This window comes from Polypterus senegalus, chromosome 18, assembly GCF_016835505.1.
Source record: "Polypterus senegalus isolate Bchr_013 chromosome 18, ASM1683550v1, whole genome shotgun sequence".
Classification (NCBI taxonomy): Eukaryota; Metazoa; Chordata; class Cladistia; order Polypteriformes; family Polypteridae; genus Polypterus; species Polypterus senegalus.
Window position 1 is genome coordinate 65,334,580 of NC_053171.1, and position 15,476 is coordinate 65,350,055.

The 15,476-nt window shown below is 42.1% G+C and overlaps 1 protein-coding gene across 6 annotated transcripts in view; it reads left to right on the forward strand.

Annotated features, from left to right (window-relative positions):
- The window catches only part of acp7 (acid phosphatase 7, tartrate resistant (putative)), a 147,702-nt gene that overhangs the window by 26,847 nt on the left and 105,379 nt on the right, over positions 1 to 15,476 (forward strand). For all 6 annotated transcript variants that reach the window (XM_039742064.1, XM_039742065.1, XM_039742062.1 and 3 more), the window contains exons 2-3: positions 599 to 724; positions 6,644 to 6,844. In XM_039742064.1, coding sequence (XP_039597998.1) covers positions 616 to 724; positions 6,644 to 6,844 — 310 coding nt within the window. In that variant the 5' untranslated portion in view covers positions 599 to 615. The remainder of the gene's footprint in view (positions 1 to 598; positions 725 to 6,643; positions 6,845 to 15,476) is intronic.

The following is a 15,476-nucleotide window of genomic DNA, read 5'->3' on the forward strand; positions in this document are numbered from 1 at the left end:
TTTTGAATTTGTTCTTTTATTTGATGGAAATACATTGGTTTGCTTGTGGGTACCATTTGTCCTGACATTTTGATTTTCTCTCAGTTTCTTGCTCTTTGGTCGTGCATTCGCATATACTGTCTGATGGACCTGCACCATATCAAAGACTGAAATTTGCTTTCTGTCCACTGCCATGTTAATAAGCTCTGGAGCTATGTATAAGAAAATGGATACAGGGATCAAATGGCCGAAACCTCTAACTGCTCCTCATGTTATGACTCTCCAGAATGATCATTCAGGGTTTAGATTATTCTGTTCTCCTCACTATTCCTCTGAGCTGGACATAATATGCAGCTACTGGCTGAGATTTGTGTGCAGGTTGCCAAAAGTGGAAACATTGTAAACAGACTGGAGGTGAACTAAATGAAAGAAATTTGGGGCCATGGGATGGGTCTATGATAGCTTTCTACGAAAGAAAGTTGCGATATGAGGAACGTTGATCCAGGTCAGCAGAGCACACTTCTCAGCAGAACTCATGAGATCCTTTTTAGGCCTGCATGAAAATGATTTCTGCCCAAGGTCATTAACTTAATGTGTATGGTTTTTGAATTCTCTCTAGGAAGAAAAATATCAGAGATGTTCACTTTAGATCAAGTATGGCTGTTCCTCACTTTCTACATTACTCTAGTGAGAAGTGTTCCACCTGTTGGTCTTCAGCCTGAGCAGATCCATCTGTCTTATCCAGGTAAGCAGCCTAAAGCCTGCTTCAAACTGCTTTAAATTGGCAAGTATATGACACTTAATGACTGAAGTGGTGGGATCTCATTGCTTTGAAGATATCAGATGACACGACTTCTCAGCCCAGCTTCAAATTACTCATTGCACAAAGGAAGTATGGCATTTCTGTCTATGGAAAAACCAAGTTCACCCTTGGCTCCAATACCTGCTGCTGCCCCCTCAAGTCCATGCTTGTTGCAACTGTCTAGCAGTCCCTGACATCGACTGGGAGAATGTTTTTCCCACTCCTCAATGCGGAATTCTTTCAGCTGTGTGATGTTTGAGGGGTGTCTTGTGTCCACAGTCTGTGTCAGATCCGCCAAAGCATCTCAACATGATGTAGATTCACGCTTTGACTTGGCCATTACAGATCCCTCAATTTAGTTCTTTTCAGCTGTTCCTTTGGGGATGTACTGATATGTTTAAGGTCATTGTTATTTTGCAAGGCCTACTTTCAGTCGAGCTTCAATCCTCTAAGAGATGGCCACATATCATCCTCAAGCACTCTCTGGTACAATGAAGAATTCCTAGTGGATTATATAATGGTGAGTTGCCCAGGCTCTGATGTAGCAAAACAGCCTCCAACAGAACATTTCCACCACCTTACTTTACAGTTAGTATCAGGATGTTCTGATCAAATGCTGTCTTTGTTATCACCACAAAAGTCTTCTGGTCTTGTGACCAAATAAGCCTGTGTTTGACTTGTCTGTCCAGAGCACATTTTTCCAGAAGTACTGATCTTTGCCTAGGTGTTCATGGACAAACTTTACTCTTACTCTTGTGTTCTTTCTGTTTCCTACTGGCACTCCTCCCATGCAAATTAGATTTGTGTAGCTTCCATCTAATGGTAGAGTCTTGCACTTTGACATCAACTGTGGCAAGAGCTACCTGGATTTTCCATGGTGAAAATCTGGGCTTCTAGCGACTGCTCTCAGCATCTTATGTTGTGCTCTCATGCTAAACTTGCTGGGATAGCCAGGCATGGACAAGCTGGCAGTTCTTTGAAATCTTTTTCTAATTTCAGATGATCTGGGCAATGCAATGACTAATTTACAGTTGTTTGGAGATCTTTTTAAATCCCTTCCCAGACTCCTATGCATCTTTAACCTCCTTTGAGAGGGCCACTGAGGACTCTCAGAAAGGTGATGACACACACTTGACACACAACAACAAAGAGCAAACCAAACTAAATGCCTGAATTTTAAATAACAGCACAGGTTCACATGAGATCCTCTCTAGTGATCTTCTAGTCATTTGCACCTGGTACTAATGGATTTACTATTAATGTTTATTTAAATTATACAGTAATGTTTTATCACCTATATCTAACAAACAGATACAATGGTAAAACAGGAAAAGAACGGAAGTAATAAACAGGAAAAGGGAATCATTGACTTATCGTGATATTAGGATTGCAGGATATACCGGTTCTAAAAGCAGAATCGCTTGACAGAGCAGAAAGAGAGCCTGTATTATTGGAAGTGTCAAGTGAAAGTTTGTTCATAGTGTATTTAATTTTTATTATTAATTTCTTTATTTTATGGTTTGTGATTGTATAAAACTAAATCTCTGGTCTTTTGTATAAATACTAAGAACTAAACATTTCTTTGTATACAAAGTTTTTGGTACTATGTCTTCTTTGTCCATTAGCTGGGAATCACACCATTAATCCTAAAACAATACAGGTGAAAACCTGTTGGAGATGTGATTCTGGCACCCATTGATGCAAATGCTCGGTAGCTACTGACTTATCTTATGTCTTCTATAAAGTGTTCCGAATACATACAGTATGGAGTCCAGTCAATAACTGTTAGATGAAACTGTCTGTTGGGATGGGCTGTGGATTTATTTTTCCATGCTGACAATGCTGCGTAAATCATCTATTGGGCTGTCATTCCATAGCAAAAAAAAGCTTAGCACTATAAGATACACAAGTGGTATGTAGTGGTTCACAGCCATCACTGATAACAACAGAGTTGTTGTTGGGAAAATCATAGGCAAGGCGATTACTGAGGGAACATTAGCAGTCTTAGCATTAGCATTAGTCTGTTTCAATCACATCATGCATTTAGGGACCTGTGCTGACCGGATATACCAGCCGTGACCACTGATGCCCTAAGTGAAACCTTCCTCTTGGGCCTCCCAAACTACCCAACTCACCCCTCCCCGAATCTTCTACATTAGTATTTCTTATAAGAGCTTTAATTTGAGCAAAAAAATATAAATAAATAATAAAATGAAATACAACATCTACTACTACTGCTACTAAAACTACTGAGAATATAAAATACAATGACTACTACTAATAATATAGATGTGGACAAATTTGCTGGTACCCAAAAGCTCATTAAAAAGTGCTCTCTGCCTCCTGAAAAGTGACTAAGTGAAAAGCAGTCATCCCCTGTACACCTGCATGCTTTTGAGATGTCATTGAGTAAAGCAAAGTAAGTGTGACAAGAGATCAAGCATTGCTTATTCTACAAACATATTCTAAAATGGCCTGGACACATTTGTTGGTACCCCTAGTTTTTTTTCAGATTAGTTGTTTTCCATCTTTAGTATCATACACTCCTCCCAATTGTGCAATCAGCCATTCAGACAATTTAAATGGTGAAAAGTCTTCACTCTGCTGTTTGGTGTCATTGTGTGTCCCACACTGAACATGGAGCAGAGGAAGCAAAGGAGAGAGTTGCCTGAGGAGATCTGAAAGAAAATGATAGACAAAAATGTTAAAGGCAAAGGTTAGAAGACCATCTCCAAGCAGCCTGATGTTCCTGTGACAACAGTTGAAAATATTGCTAAAAAGTTGAAGGTCCATTGGACTGTAGCCAACCTCCCTGGACATGGTTGCAAGAGGAAAATTGACCCCAGAAGGATAGTGAGAATGGTAGGCAAAAACAACTTCCAGAGAAATACAAGCTGAACTCTAAGGTCCACGTCCATCGGTCTCTGATCACACCATTTGAGTGACAGTGGACTCAATGGAAGAAGACCCAAGAAGACGCCACATAAAAAAAACATACTGGAATTTGTTAAAATTCATATTGACAAGCTGCAATGCTTCTGGGATAATGTCTTTTGGACAGACCAAACTGGAGCTTTTTGGCAAATCACATCAGCTGTATATGTCCACAGATGAATAAATGAAGCTTTCAAAGAAAAGAACACCATAGCTACTGTGAAATGTGGAGGAGGCTCACTTATGTTTTGGGACAGCATTGCTGTGTCTGGTACGGGGTGCCTTGAGTCTGTGCAGGAAATGCAGGCAACAATGACATCTCAAGACTATCAAGACATTCTGGAGCAAAACGTACTGCCCAGTGTCAGGGCACTGTGTCTCAGTTGCAGGTCATGATCCAAAAGACACATCTAAAAACACTCAAGAATGGCTAGGAACAAAACATTGGATTATTGTGAAGTGGCCTTCAGAGAGTCTTGATGTGAATCATGTGGAACAACTGTGGAAAGAACTGAAACCTGCTGACTGCAGAAGACCCCCTTTTCAAATGTGACACTGCTGGAGTAGTTTTCTCAGGCACAGCAGGCCAGGCTACCTGTGGACTGGTGGAGAAGACTCATAGAGAGCTCCAGGAATCGCTTGTTTGCAGTGATTCCTAAAGAAAATATTAGGTTAAGAGTCCCATTTTTTTTTTGTTTTTTGTAAAATGGATGGATGGATGTGTTCTTATTTGAAATATTCTGTTGAATCCTGTGGAAGACCAACCCTAGCACAGACAGGCACTATGTACAATAAATATAGTCCAGCAAACACAAGCCAATGTCCTTCCACCCAATCACCCTCAGTCCGGGCCTCTCCAATGTCCAGCCTTCCTTTACCAACTCCATTCCTGTCGCCCCCATACCAACCAGGGCGGTTGACCTGTTGTGGTCCGGGGGAGGTGTATTCCCTCTCCTGAACCTTCTAAGCGTCCCGGCTGGGCACAGTCCCCAGCTGCCCGCCACAATCCAAACTCTAAAGCAAAGTCTGATTTTTGTTAAATACGGAATAAACAATGATGGGAGCCAATGACTTTTGTCACTTTCAGGTAATTTCAGAAGCAATTGTGGGGCCTTCTTTTTTTGTGAGGGGGAACCATGTCTACATGCATGTCACCTCTAGATGAGGTGGTCTGGTCATGTCTCCAGATGGCTACTACTAAAAATAATAAAATAAAAACTGCTACTACTGAATGTGTTTAATAAACATAATTAATGCAGTGAATGGAGGGTCAAAATGAAGCTGAATATTTAGATATTTTAAACTGAACCTGTAAGTATGTCACTTGCACCTATGAAATTCTCTAAACTTCATTTTGTCCTTTCATTGACAGCAGATAGCAATAACTAAATCAGTAATGTTACCTATGATTAAATGAAAAAAACAATTGAAGTTTATCTGAGCTAATTACTCATTTTGTATGTCAAAGTTGCAAAAAGGCAGAAGGCAGTGCACACCCAAGTTCACCCGCACCCCCATATAAATTTAGATGGAGCAACTTAAACCTTCATGTGTTTAGAAGATTTACATGAACATGGAGAGAAGGTGCAAATCTCGCACAGTCACTGACCAGGCCAGGATTTGAATTTAAGACTGTGGAGCCTTCAGTCATTACAGATGTATATGCAGAAATACTTTTTTTGTGCAGATTTGGAAACAGCATTGGAAACCATGTACCTTGGCATATGTTGTGAGAGGTGATGTGGGGTAAGGGGCTGCTCTTGTGTGCTGTTGTGCTGTTCATTTCTTACATGAATGCAGTGAGAGTTTTGTATGAATACTTGGTGTTAAGTCAAGTTGATTCACTGTGGGTGTCCTACTCTGTCAAGGCTGTGTCTTGTCACCAATCCTGTTTGTGAGTTTCATGGACAGAATATCAAGGTGCAGCCAAGGAGTTGCAGGTGTCCAGTTGGGGAGGCTAGAGGTAGCATTGTTGCTTTATTCAGATGATGCTGTCCTCTTGGACTCATCTGACGATTTCCTTTGTCGTGCACTTGAGTGTTTCAGTGCTGAGTGTGAAGCAGCTGAGATACAGATTAGCACTTCCAAGTCTGAGATCAAGGTTCTCTCTCTCAGAAAAGAGTGGATTGCTCTCTCCAGGTGAGGGTGAGAAGCTCACATATCTTGGGATCATGTTCATGAAACATGGAAGAAGGGAACAAGAGATCAACAAACAAAATGGAAAGGCGGCAGCTGTTGTGCAGGCAATGTACCTGTCTGTGGTGGAGAAGCGGTAGTTGAGTGTAAAGATAAAACTCTTAGTTTACAGGGTGATCTACATCCCTGTCCTCACCTAAGGTCATGAGCTGTGGGTAATGACCAAAAGAATAATATCACGAGTACAAGCGGCTTCACAGGGCTGACACTTTGAGAAGCACAGCGATTTGGGAGAGCTGCAGAGTAGAGTCGCTGCTCCTCCAGAACCACAGGAGCTAGTTGAGGTGGTCTGGGCATGTCATAGAATAAGAATGGTGGCACCACTACAGCTGCTCTGGGCAACTCCCACTAGGTGGAGACCCTGCAGCAAACCCAGGACACGCTGGAGGGGTTATAACTCTTGGCTGGCTTGGGAAGGCCTGGGAATTCCAAAGGAAGAGTTGGAATCTGTAGCTGGGCTGACCGGCTTGGCCTGCTGCTATCGCAACTCTCTTCAGGAAAATCAGTTGAGGAGATGAGATGAGAGAGAAATAAAAGAAAGAGTAGGTCATTGGCTTCATTCTACACTTGAACCCATCAGGTTGTCACATCAAGTATAATCCCTGCCACTGGGTAGGGCAACTAACCCCACTGTTAAAATGTGGAGTGCCCTGAGTGTGAAATGCATTTTGGGAAGTTGTTTAGCAGAATTAATTGAAAATCTTCCTGATTCTGGACTTTGTTTGTATTTAGGTAATCCTCGATCAGTGGTCATTACCTGGACAACCTTTAACAAGACGGACACTCTGGTGGAATATGGCGTGTGGGGTGAAAAGTTGTTTGATAAGGCGACCCAGGGAAGCTGCACCATGTTTGAAGATGGGGGGACGGAGAAGAGAAGCCTGTTCATCCATCGGGTTACTCTGCAAGACCTCAAGCCTGGCTTGGCCTACGGTATGTACGTTTGCCAGGGAAGGATTAGGTGTGCTGTGCATGCGTGCCAAGGAATTCATTCTGTGGTTGGCTAATTTTGTGGGAGCTGCCAAGGCTGCAGGCATTCTGCTGTGTAAATTGAAAAAACGTGAAGGTAAACCTCAGGATCAGAAGGAGTGCCTTTGTGGAGTGGCGTTGGCAGACAGTTGACAAGAACTCCTTTAGGATTGGATAAATGAAACGATGCATTTATCACATGGAAAGAACAAGCCATGTGGAGACGTTATGTAACATTCAGCAGTGGGCTGTGCTGGAGCGGGTGGGAGTCTAGTGCCGTAATGATAAACCTTGGCTTGTCAGCAGTGCTGTCATGTGGGTGATGCGTGGTGTTACTAAAGTTTTTTTTATTTTCAGCATGGAGTTACCTTTCCCCTAATAGCTTCTCTTATACATGTGTCTGTGGGTCAGCATGGTGGCACAATGGTGTTGCTCCAGGAGATTGGGTTCAAATGCATTCCTGCATACCATCTGTGTGGCGTTTTCATGCTCTCCCCCAATGTCTGTGTGTATTTTTCTTCACTGACTACAGTTTTCTTTCACGTTTCAAACACATACTGTATGTGTCAGGATCATTCACAAATGTAAATTTGCACAAATGTAGATGTGTAAGGGGTGGCACGGTTCGCTTCCCGGGTCCTCCCTGCGTGGAGTTTGCCTGTTCTCCCCGTGTTTGCGTGGGTTTCCTCCGGGCGCTCCGGTTTCCTCCCACAATCCAAAGACATGCAGGTTAGGTGGACTGGCGATTCTAAATTGGCCCTAGTGTGTGCTTGGTGTGTGGGTGTGTTTGTGTGTGCCCTGCGGTGGGTTGGCACCCTGCCCAGGATTGGTTCCTGCCTTGTGCCCTGTGTTGGCTAGGATTGGCTCCAGCAGACCCCCGTGACCCTGTATTCGGATTCAGCTGGTTAGAAAATGGATGGATGGATATATGTGTAAGGGAATGTGCTCTGCGATGGATTGGGGTGCTACACAGGTTTGACACCTCACTTGTGCCCTATGGACCCAGTGTGCCCAACACTTTGGATGTGTGTATGCAGCAGATGGAGTGGGGGACTGTCTGTTTGTCAAAGTACCAGAAAATAATTAAAATATCCACACCAGCATATGGAGAGTTCTTCTGTGTGTCACTGATGATTGAGACCTCTAGCAGGACCACCCTAGATAGAGAGAGATGAATGCCACCATGCAAGGCAATCTTCAGCATTCCACCAGCATCACAGAAGGTAGGCAGTCCAGCACAAACCAAGAGTACCTGAGCCTCCAACAAAAGTGCTTATATACTTTAAAGACTACTCTAAGACAGAGCCCCTAAGTCCCCCCACCCCAGTGGCCACAGTGAGCTACTTGCCCTGGGGTTGCATAGGTCACCCCTGCCCCTATGATTGGGCTCACATTTAACCCTTGGATATGATTACTCCTTCATAACTTTATTTTCTTCCTATAATCATCATTCATTTCTGAGAATACAATGCATTATTTGGCATAAGTCTGAATTCTTTGGGCTTTTAGCACGTTGAGACACGTGAGGGCACTCTCCTACTTTTGTACATAAACCTACTGTAATGGCAGCACTGAGTCAGCAGCAGTACACCCTGGCATTCACAATTCAGACGAGCAGCTTCAGTGCCAGCTGCAGTGCCATTACAATAATAACAGTAATTAAGGGTAGCACTGTGCAAACCATTTTATTTTTTGTTGTAATATAGATAACAAAGTTATCAGGATGGTACTAATAGCATTTACTTATTGGCTGGAGTGATAAATTTAAAATCCCAAATCTGTCTTATAGAAGCTGATACAATCTGTTAGGCGTATTCAGTGTTAATGATTCCAATGCACTACCTGGTGGAATTTATTTTTTAATGCACATAGCAATAAAATGCATTCCATTTTTCATTCCAACAGAAGGCACATCGCAAACATGAGTGCTGCTCTTGATAATTCTATACTAAATGTTGTATAACTGTAGCAAGAGAGAAACTGACACTATAACTTAATTAAGAAATATGTAAATAGAAAAAATATAGGAAATAAAGAATGATTCAGGGACTCAGACTTTCATTCAAGAAAATTAAACATTCTGGTGCTCTGCTATCCTGTATGCAGCAAAATTAGTGGAGGAATGAATTTTGTAAATAAATAACAGTTTTCAATAACAGCAATAAATGGGACATGCTGGCCCTCTCAGGACATGAGTTTGAGACCCTGTGGCCTCCAGGGAGGCATATCAGCACCCCCAACCCCCAGACACAATTGAACCACAACTTCCCAAGTTCAGTTAAAGTGTTTTAATGGCAATGATATCTTCTGCACAACACTTTCCTTTCTCTGTTCCACTCCCTCCTCCATGTCCAACTCCAACTCAGACTGGTGCGTCGAGTGGAGGGCTCACTTTTATCTCCAGACCTGGGAATACTTCTGGTGCTGAATTTATTACCCTGGACAACACTTCTGGGTCTGGCATGCCCCATCTGTCCTTATGCTGTCAGTATTCCACAGCTCTCCATGGCGGCCCCCACAGAACCAGACAGGACAGACCCCTGGGACCACAACTCCCATGCTGCCCTGCGGGTGTCCATGCTGGAGTCCTCCAGATGGAATGCTGTCACCTGGTGTACAGGGGAATGCTCTGCCAATAGCAGGCACTCATGTCCAGTCCCAGTGTTCCCAGTACACAAGCCCAATCAGTGTGTCCTTCCAGGTTTGCTGGGACACCAAATCCAGTGTGGCTGATGCTGCAGCATCTTCCTGTGCCCCTGTCTTGTTACAGCAGGTGAATATCACTGCTTCCCAATTGTCTTTCTTTTCCCAGGGTCTCCTAGCCAGGCAAGGGAGCAGGACCCATTCTGACAGGGGCACCCATTGGTCCCTCACAACCCCTATGGTCAGACCATCAATATAACAGTCATGTGTCATGAGGATTAGTGATTCCTCTATTGGCCTTTTTATTTCCTGTTTTTCTATTTTAACATTTCTTTATTAGGTTGAAGTGTTGGTTGTACATACCAAGTGTTGGAATGAAAAATTCAATACATTTTATTAGTACACCATGCAACAAAAGCATTGACTTGTGAGTGTGAAGAATGACACCCTTGAGTGAGTGTGTCATGAGTGACATTGTAGACTTTGTAGTTACAATCTGCCAAATTCATTTTAAAAAGATGAATCCTGTGCTCTAAGATTTAAGCAATAAACCAATCATGGACTGAGACAGCTAGTGAGCAATGATGAAGAAAGCAGTTGGACATGTGAATTAATAAAAAACAATGATGGGTAGACAGAGACAATCTTAAAGGATCCAGTCTAATGTGAGTGCCGAGTCAAATGCTGGAAAACAAACTGATTCTCCTGTCTATCTTAACAAAACTTCATAATGCTGATATTCCGTACTTTACCACAACCATCAACCATCCAGTCTAAGTAAGGTTAATCTTTGTCTCCCTCTGCCATTTATACAACCTCTCAGGACTAATATCTCTAACTTGTTCTTCCTCAAGGTGTACCCTAAAAGCCAAATCTCACTTGTTACAATTGTTCTAATTAAACATCTTTACACATTTGCCGCTTGTAAAACTTCATGACTGGAGACTCTCTCGACCCATGCGATATGTATTACGTTCTTGGTGATAATCCACCTTTCACTCCCATGTCAAAGTGTCAACCGGATGTAGCTTTTCATTAGATGGAACTTAAGTGAGTATACTAATTGATCCTGTTATCAAAACCTACTCCATGCTTCGAAAGGTGCTTCCTTCAATCTCTATCCTCCGATTAATTTCCTTCTTGCACTTCCCATTAGTTAGTAGTTAGTCTTCAACTTGCTCAGTCTTTTCACCTTTGACTATAACATTGCAGGTTGGTGTATCTTTTGATTTTGAGAAGTCCATGCAGGAGATCTTCTCCTGGTTAATTGTCAAGCCCTTTTCTCACTTTATCTCCTTCAAGCATTTTGATTTCCCACATAATCATCTCTAATGTAAAGTGAGAAAAGATTTGGTGATAGAATACAGTCTTGTCATACCCCGTGTTTTATTTCTACCCAATCGTGATTGTTCTGACAATACATATTGTTACACACTGATCTCAATGCAAATTTGTGATTAATTCTAATTCTTTCCCATCAATGTCTAGCAGATTCAACACCTCTGCTAGCGTTTTGGGTTGAACTCTGTCAAATGCTTTCACGTAATCGATGTAGTCGACATATACAGTAAGTCCATCTGCATTGGATTTGACCTTTCTGCTAGAATTTGTTATGAAGACAGCATTGCACTTCCCCTTATCTGGCATGAAATTCTACTGTTCTTACATCTTACCTGAAGAAGGGCCTTGAGTTGCCTCGAAAGCTTTCATATTGTAATCTTTTTAGTTAGCTAATAAAAGGTGTCATTTTGCTTGACTTTTCTTTACATTCATAATGGCTAACACGGTACAACACCCTAGTACTACTGCTCTCCCAAAATGTCTCCACATATCCCCTCTTGGTTCCTCTATAGAAAAATGTGCAGAGTCAATTTTGTCAAGTGACTCATTAAGCTAATCATATGAAGAAGGTCTTAAAGGAAATGTAATCAGCCGAAGACAGCAATGGTGCGCTTATGTGTTGCGTCAATAAAAACAAACAAAAGAATAAATAAAATAAATACTCATCATAAAAAAAAGAAGCCAATAATGGCAATACCAAACATTCTGAATATCTTGAAACTTTTGAAACAATGGATAAAAATATTTTTCCTATGTTAAGAGATGATTTTATTGTAGTAAGTGTGTAGTGTTGATATATGCATTATTTTTGTATATGAAATGATAAATAAAACATCAACATCATCTGGGACTCATATCATCATGCAGTCTCGCAGTCAGACATGCCACCATTTGCGCAGTTCTGTAACCTCAGTACTCCATGGCCATTTCCACCTTATTGAATGCCTGTCATCATTGTGGTCCTTTCAGATTTTTTTCACATTTAAATTAACTTGAATATTCTTTTGGATCTCAGAGCCCTACGATTTATGTATGAGTGAAAATCATTAATCTGTTGTTAGTCTGCAAGTAGCCAAGAATATCTTGTCAGTCAGCATATGTAATTTTATATATGCAGTAGAACCCCAATTATCCACACCCCAAATTCCCGAGGTTCCACATTATCCTAGGCAACGCTGTAAGTGTTACACACTACTTTCTTTACAGTTCATAAATGTTTTGCCATGAATACTGTTACTGAGTGTGTAAATACTAGACTTCACCAAGTGATTGTTCAAGGAGGCGGAGACTGTGGGAATGTGGGTGGGTCTCACTCACCCCTCGGTTATTGTCAGTGTTTCACCAGTGTTGGCCATGTACACATGCTCTGCTGTTTGGTTTACTTGGGATTTTTGTGTTTATACATTTCAAAGCATTGCGGAGAACTGCTGGAGGGAACTGAATCAGTGTTTTCTGGCTTAGAGGAGAGCACTCTGCCACATTAGCTAAATGGATAGGCCCATCCCTCAGCCATCGAAAACCTGCCTCTGATCACTGTGAGCGGCGCGATTCCCTAGTGACATCAGCTAATCTCTTTTTGTGTCAGGCTTCCACCTTCTCTGTGCAGCATTGCCACTATGCTATACCCACCCACAGTGCAAATCCCACCCTTATCGCCAAATGAATTGTTTTGGAATGACACCACAAAGCAGCTCAGTTTGAAGATTTGCGCTATGGTGAATTTCCAGTGGTGAGTTGCAAACCCACTTTTTCACTCAGCCGTGCTTTGCAGCATGAGCTAAATGGAGAGTTCCATTTAGTCAGCCACGCTGCACTGGTCTCTCAATACTGAATGGTGCCCTTCCTGGTGACATCAGCTGACCTTGCTCTGTATCAGCCCCCCATCTTATCTGTGCCATGTTGCCAGTAAAACGCTATTTTGTTTTAACTGAGTTGACAGCTATCCAAGGTAGCATTGGTCCACATTACCTCGGATAATCAGGGACAGGCATCCTGATGGAGGTGGTCCCCATTCCCATACCTGGACAGAGGGCTGACACAGGAAATGGTCCTAGCCAAGCAACTGGAAGACGTACCTGAACTGGTGTCCTGGCTGGAATGGATGAGATTTCCTTACCCAGCAGGGAAGGCAGTAAAATGTAAGGCCCCTGTGGGGGCATTCCGACCTGGATGGCTAATGTATCCTTTCTCAGCTGGAAGGCCAGGGTGAGTGAGTGGCACTGTGAGGCTGCTTCCTGTGCTCATGCACTGGAGGGTAGCATCCTTTCTGTTGAGCCCCTGTTTGGACAACTGCAGGGCAGCATGGGAGTTGTGGTTCTGTAGGGCTACGCTTTTGGGTCCCACAGGTGCTGCCAGGTGGTACTGTTGGGAGATGGGTCACTACTCTTGGCTCTGTTCTTTCTTAGCCCTTTTTGATGACAGTCTCAGCATAAACAAAGGAAAAAGTGGTGCAAAGCCTGCAGTGGCCACCATTACAAGACATTCCTTGACGTCTCAAACTGACAGTTGTTTCTCAAGAAACCACCAGAGCAGTGGAAAGATGATCCAATCTTCAATTAATTTTATATTTATATTAATTTTTAACTGTCATGATGGTAGTGAATGCTGCAGCTAAAAGAGGAATACGTCTCATTGAAAAGTGCAATGACATACTGACAAAGGACAAAGAACAGGAACAGTTTGTTCTTCAGCTGGTTGCAAACCATTGCAAGAATATTCCAACTTCATCAAAGGTGGTGCCCTTTAATAGATCTACAAGTGTGGAACAGTTGTCTGCTGTTTAGTCGAGGTGATCTAAAAACTACCAAATGGAGCAACCATTAAATTTTGTTAATTTTCATTAAAATTTTGTTCTATGTATGAAAAAGACTACAACTACACTTGTGGAGAACTTGAATCTGTTACTGTACTGTTATTTTTTTTTTTTTGGACGCATAGCTTGTTGGATTTGCTTGGCCCAATGAGGACATGCGCAAAGGGCTGTTATCCCCTTTTAAACCTAAAATGTTCTGAATTTGTTAATTTCCATTGTGGAAGATTGCAGTGGTCAAATTGTGGCAAAGGCTCTTTCAGAACTCTCTCTATAAAACACATGGTACAAAGTAATTGGCAAGTTTTAATGTCACAGTTCAAATGCCTGAATGATCATTAACCAAATAGATGAAGCCAATACCATACAGTGTCCTCACAGCGCGAGAGCCCAAAATGAAAGCATGCTTTCGGCTGACTGGCCTGTTGTGAATAAATGCAGTGCTTCTTTTTAAAATAAACACTGTGGGGCTAATGGTTTTGCTTCATAGCCCACATAAGCTCAGGCTGTAGTCAGGCAGGCAGCACATCACAGTTCATTTACTCTGAAATTGAAACCTTATGGCTTGAATTTTAAGCTATTTAAATATTTCTCCTTTGCCAAAATTCAGAGCGCAAAGAGATGCATGATGGTCTCCCAGCTAAAGCTCTGCAGCTGCTTTTCTGTTCACCTTCACTGTATGGGAATCATTAGGTATGAGCGGCTTAGCAGGGATTTATAAAATGGGTTGTGAGATCGTCTGCAAACTCAGCATTATGTAGCTTCAATATCACCCTCTGTCCCACATTTTTACTCTGATGACCCTCCTGGTGGAAGCCCCTGCACTGCCAGTTGGAGACCAGTCCATAGACCCAAACTTTACTGTTTCCTCTTCTTTACCTTTCAGTCAGGCCTGCTTGCTGCTGAATGGTGCTGCTAGTAGCAGAGGGATGAATTTTAAGAAGAGAAAAGCCTGAGGCATGAGGTTAAAAGTCAAGAAACAAATAAAATATAGAAGTCGAATAACGGAAAGAAATGATGCACAGTCTAAACAGAACACTTTTTTAGGCTTTGCTAAATAAAAGACATGGTTATTTTGCAAGTTATTTTTGGGTCAAAACTAATAGCACCAGCATGTTAAATACACGCAGAGATATGGCTGGTGCAGATCACCTGACTGACAACAGTAAACAATCTGACCACAGGCATGAAAACTAGACAAAGACGTCACTATCATGATGATAAAAAAAACACAATGGTTTCCTTACTGCCTTACAGAATCACCCCTTTCTGTGAAGTAACTTTATATTTCTTTAGCCAGGCTACTTGTTGAATAATAGGTAATAAAATAGTTTAAAAATATTTGTAGTCTCTTGCACCATTCTTCAGTACTGTGTGTCTGAACATCTCTCGACTGCCACGCCTTCTCTTGAGCACAATCCCATAAAGCCTGCTACTTAGACTCTGTCATTATTTTCACAGTGCCCTTCTTCTCTCCTGTCCACTTTTATACTTCCCATCGTTGAAGGAGACACTCTCAGTGTGCCTCCTTTGTGTGTCACTTGCACTTCCTCTTTCAATCTCGTCACAAAAGCCAAACTAAGCAATCACACCAAAGCCAAACTAGCTTATCAGATTGGTCAGATGGAGTGGGCACAAACACAGACATTACTGTTTTATTTTATCATAGATTAACGGTGTTGAAATTTCCTCAGGCAGTGGGCCTCGAGAGGGAGGTCTCAGGAGTGGTGATGTCAGGATGGCCCTACCTCCTGAGGCCCCACCCACAAATAACAAGAAATATTAGAACATTTAAAGTTACAG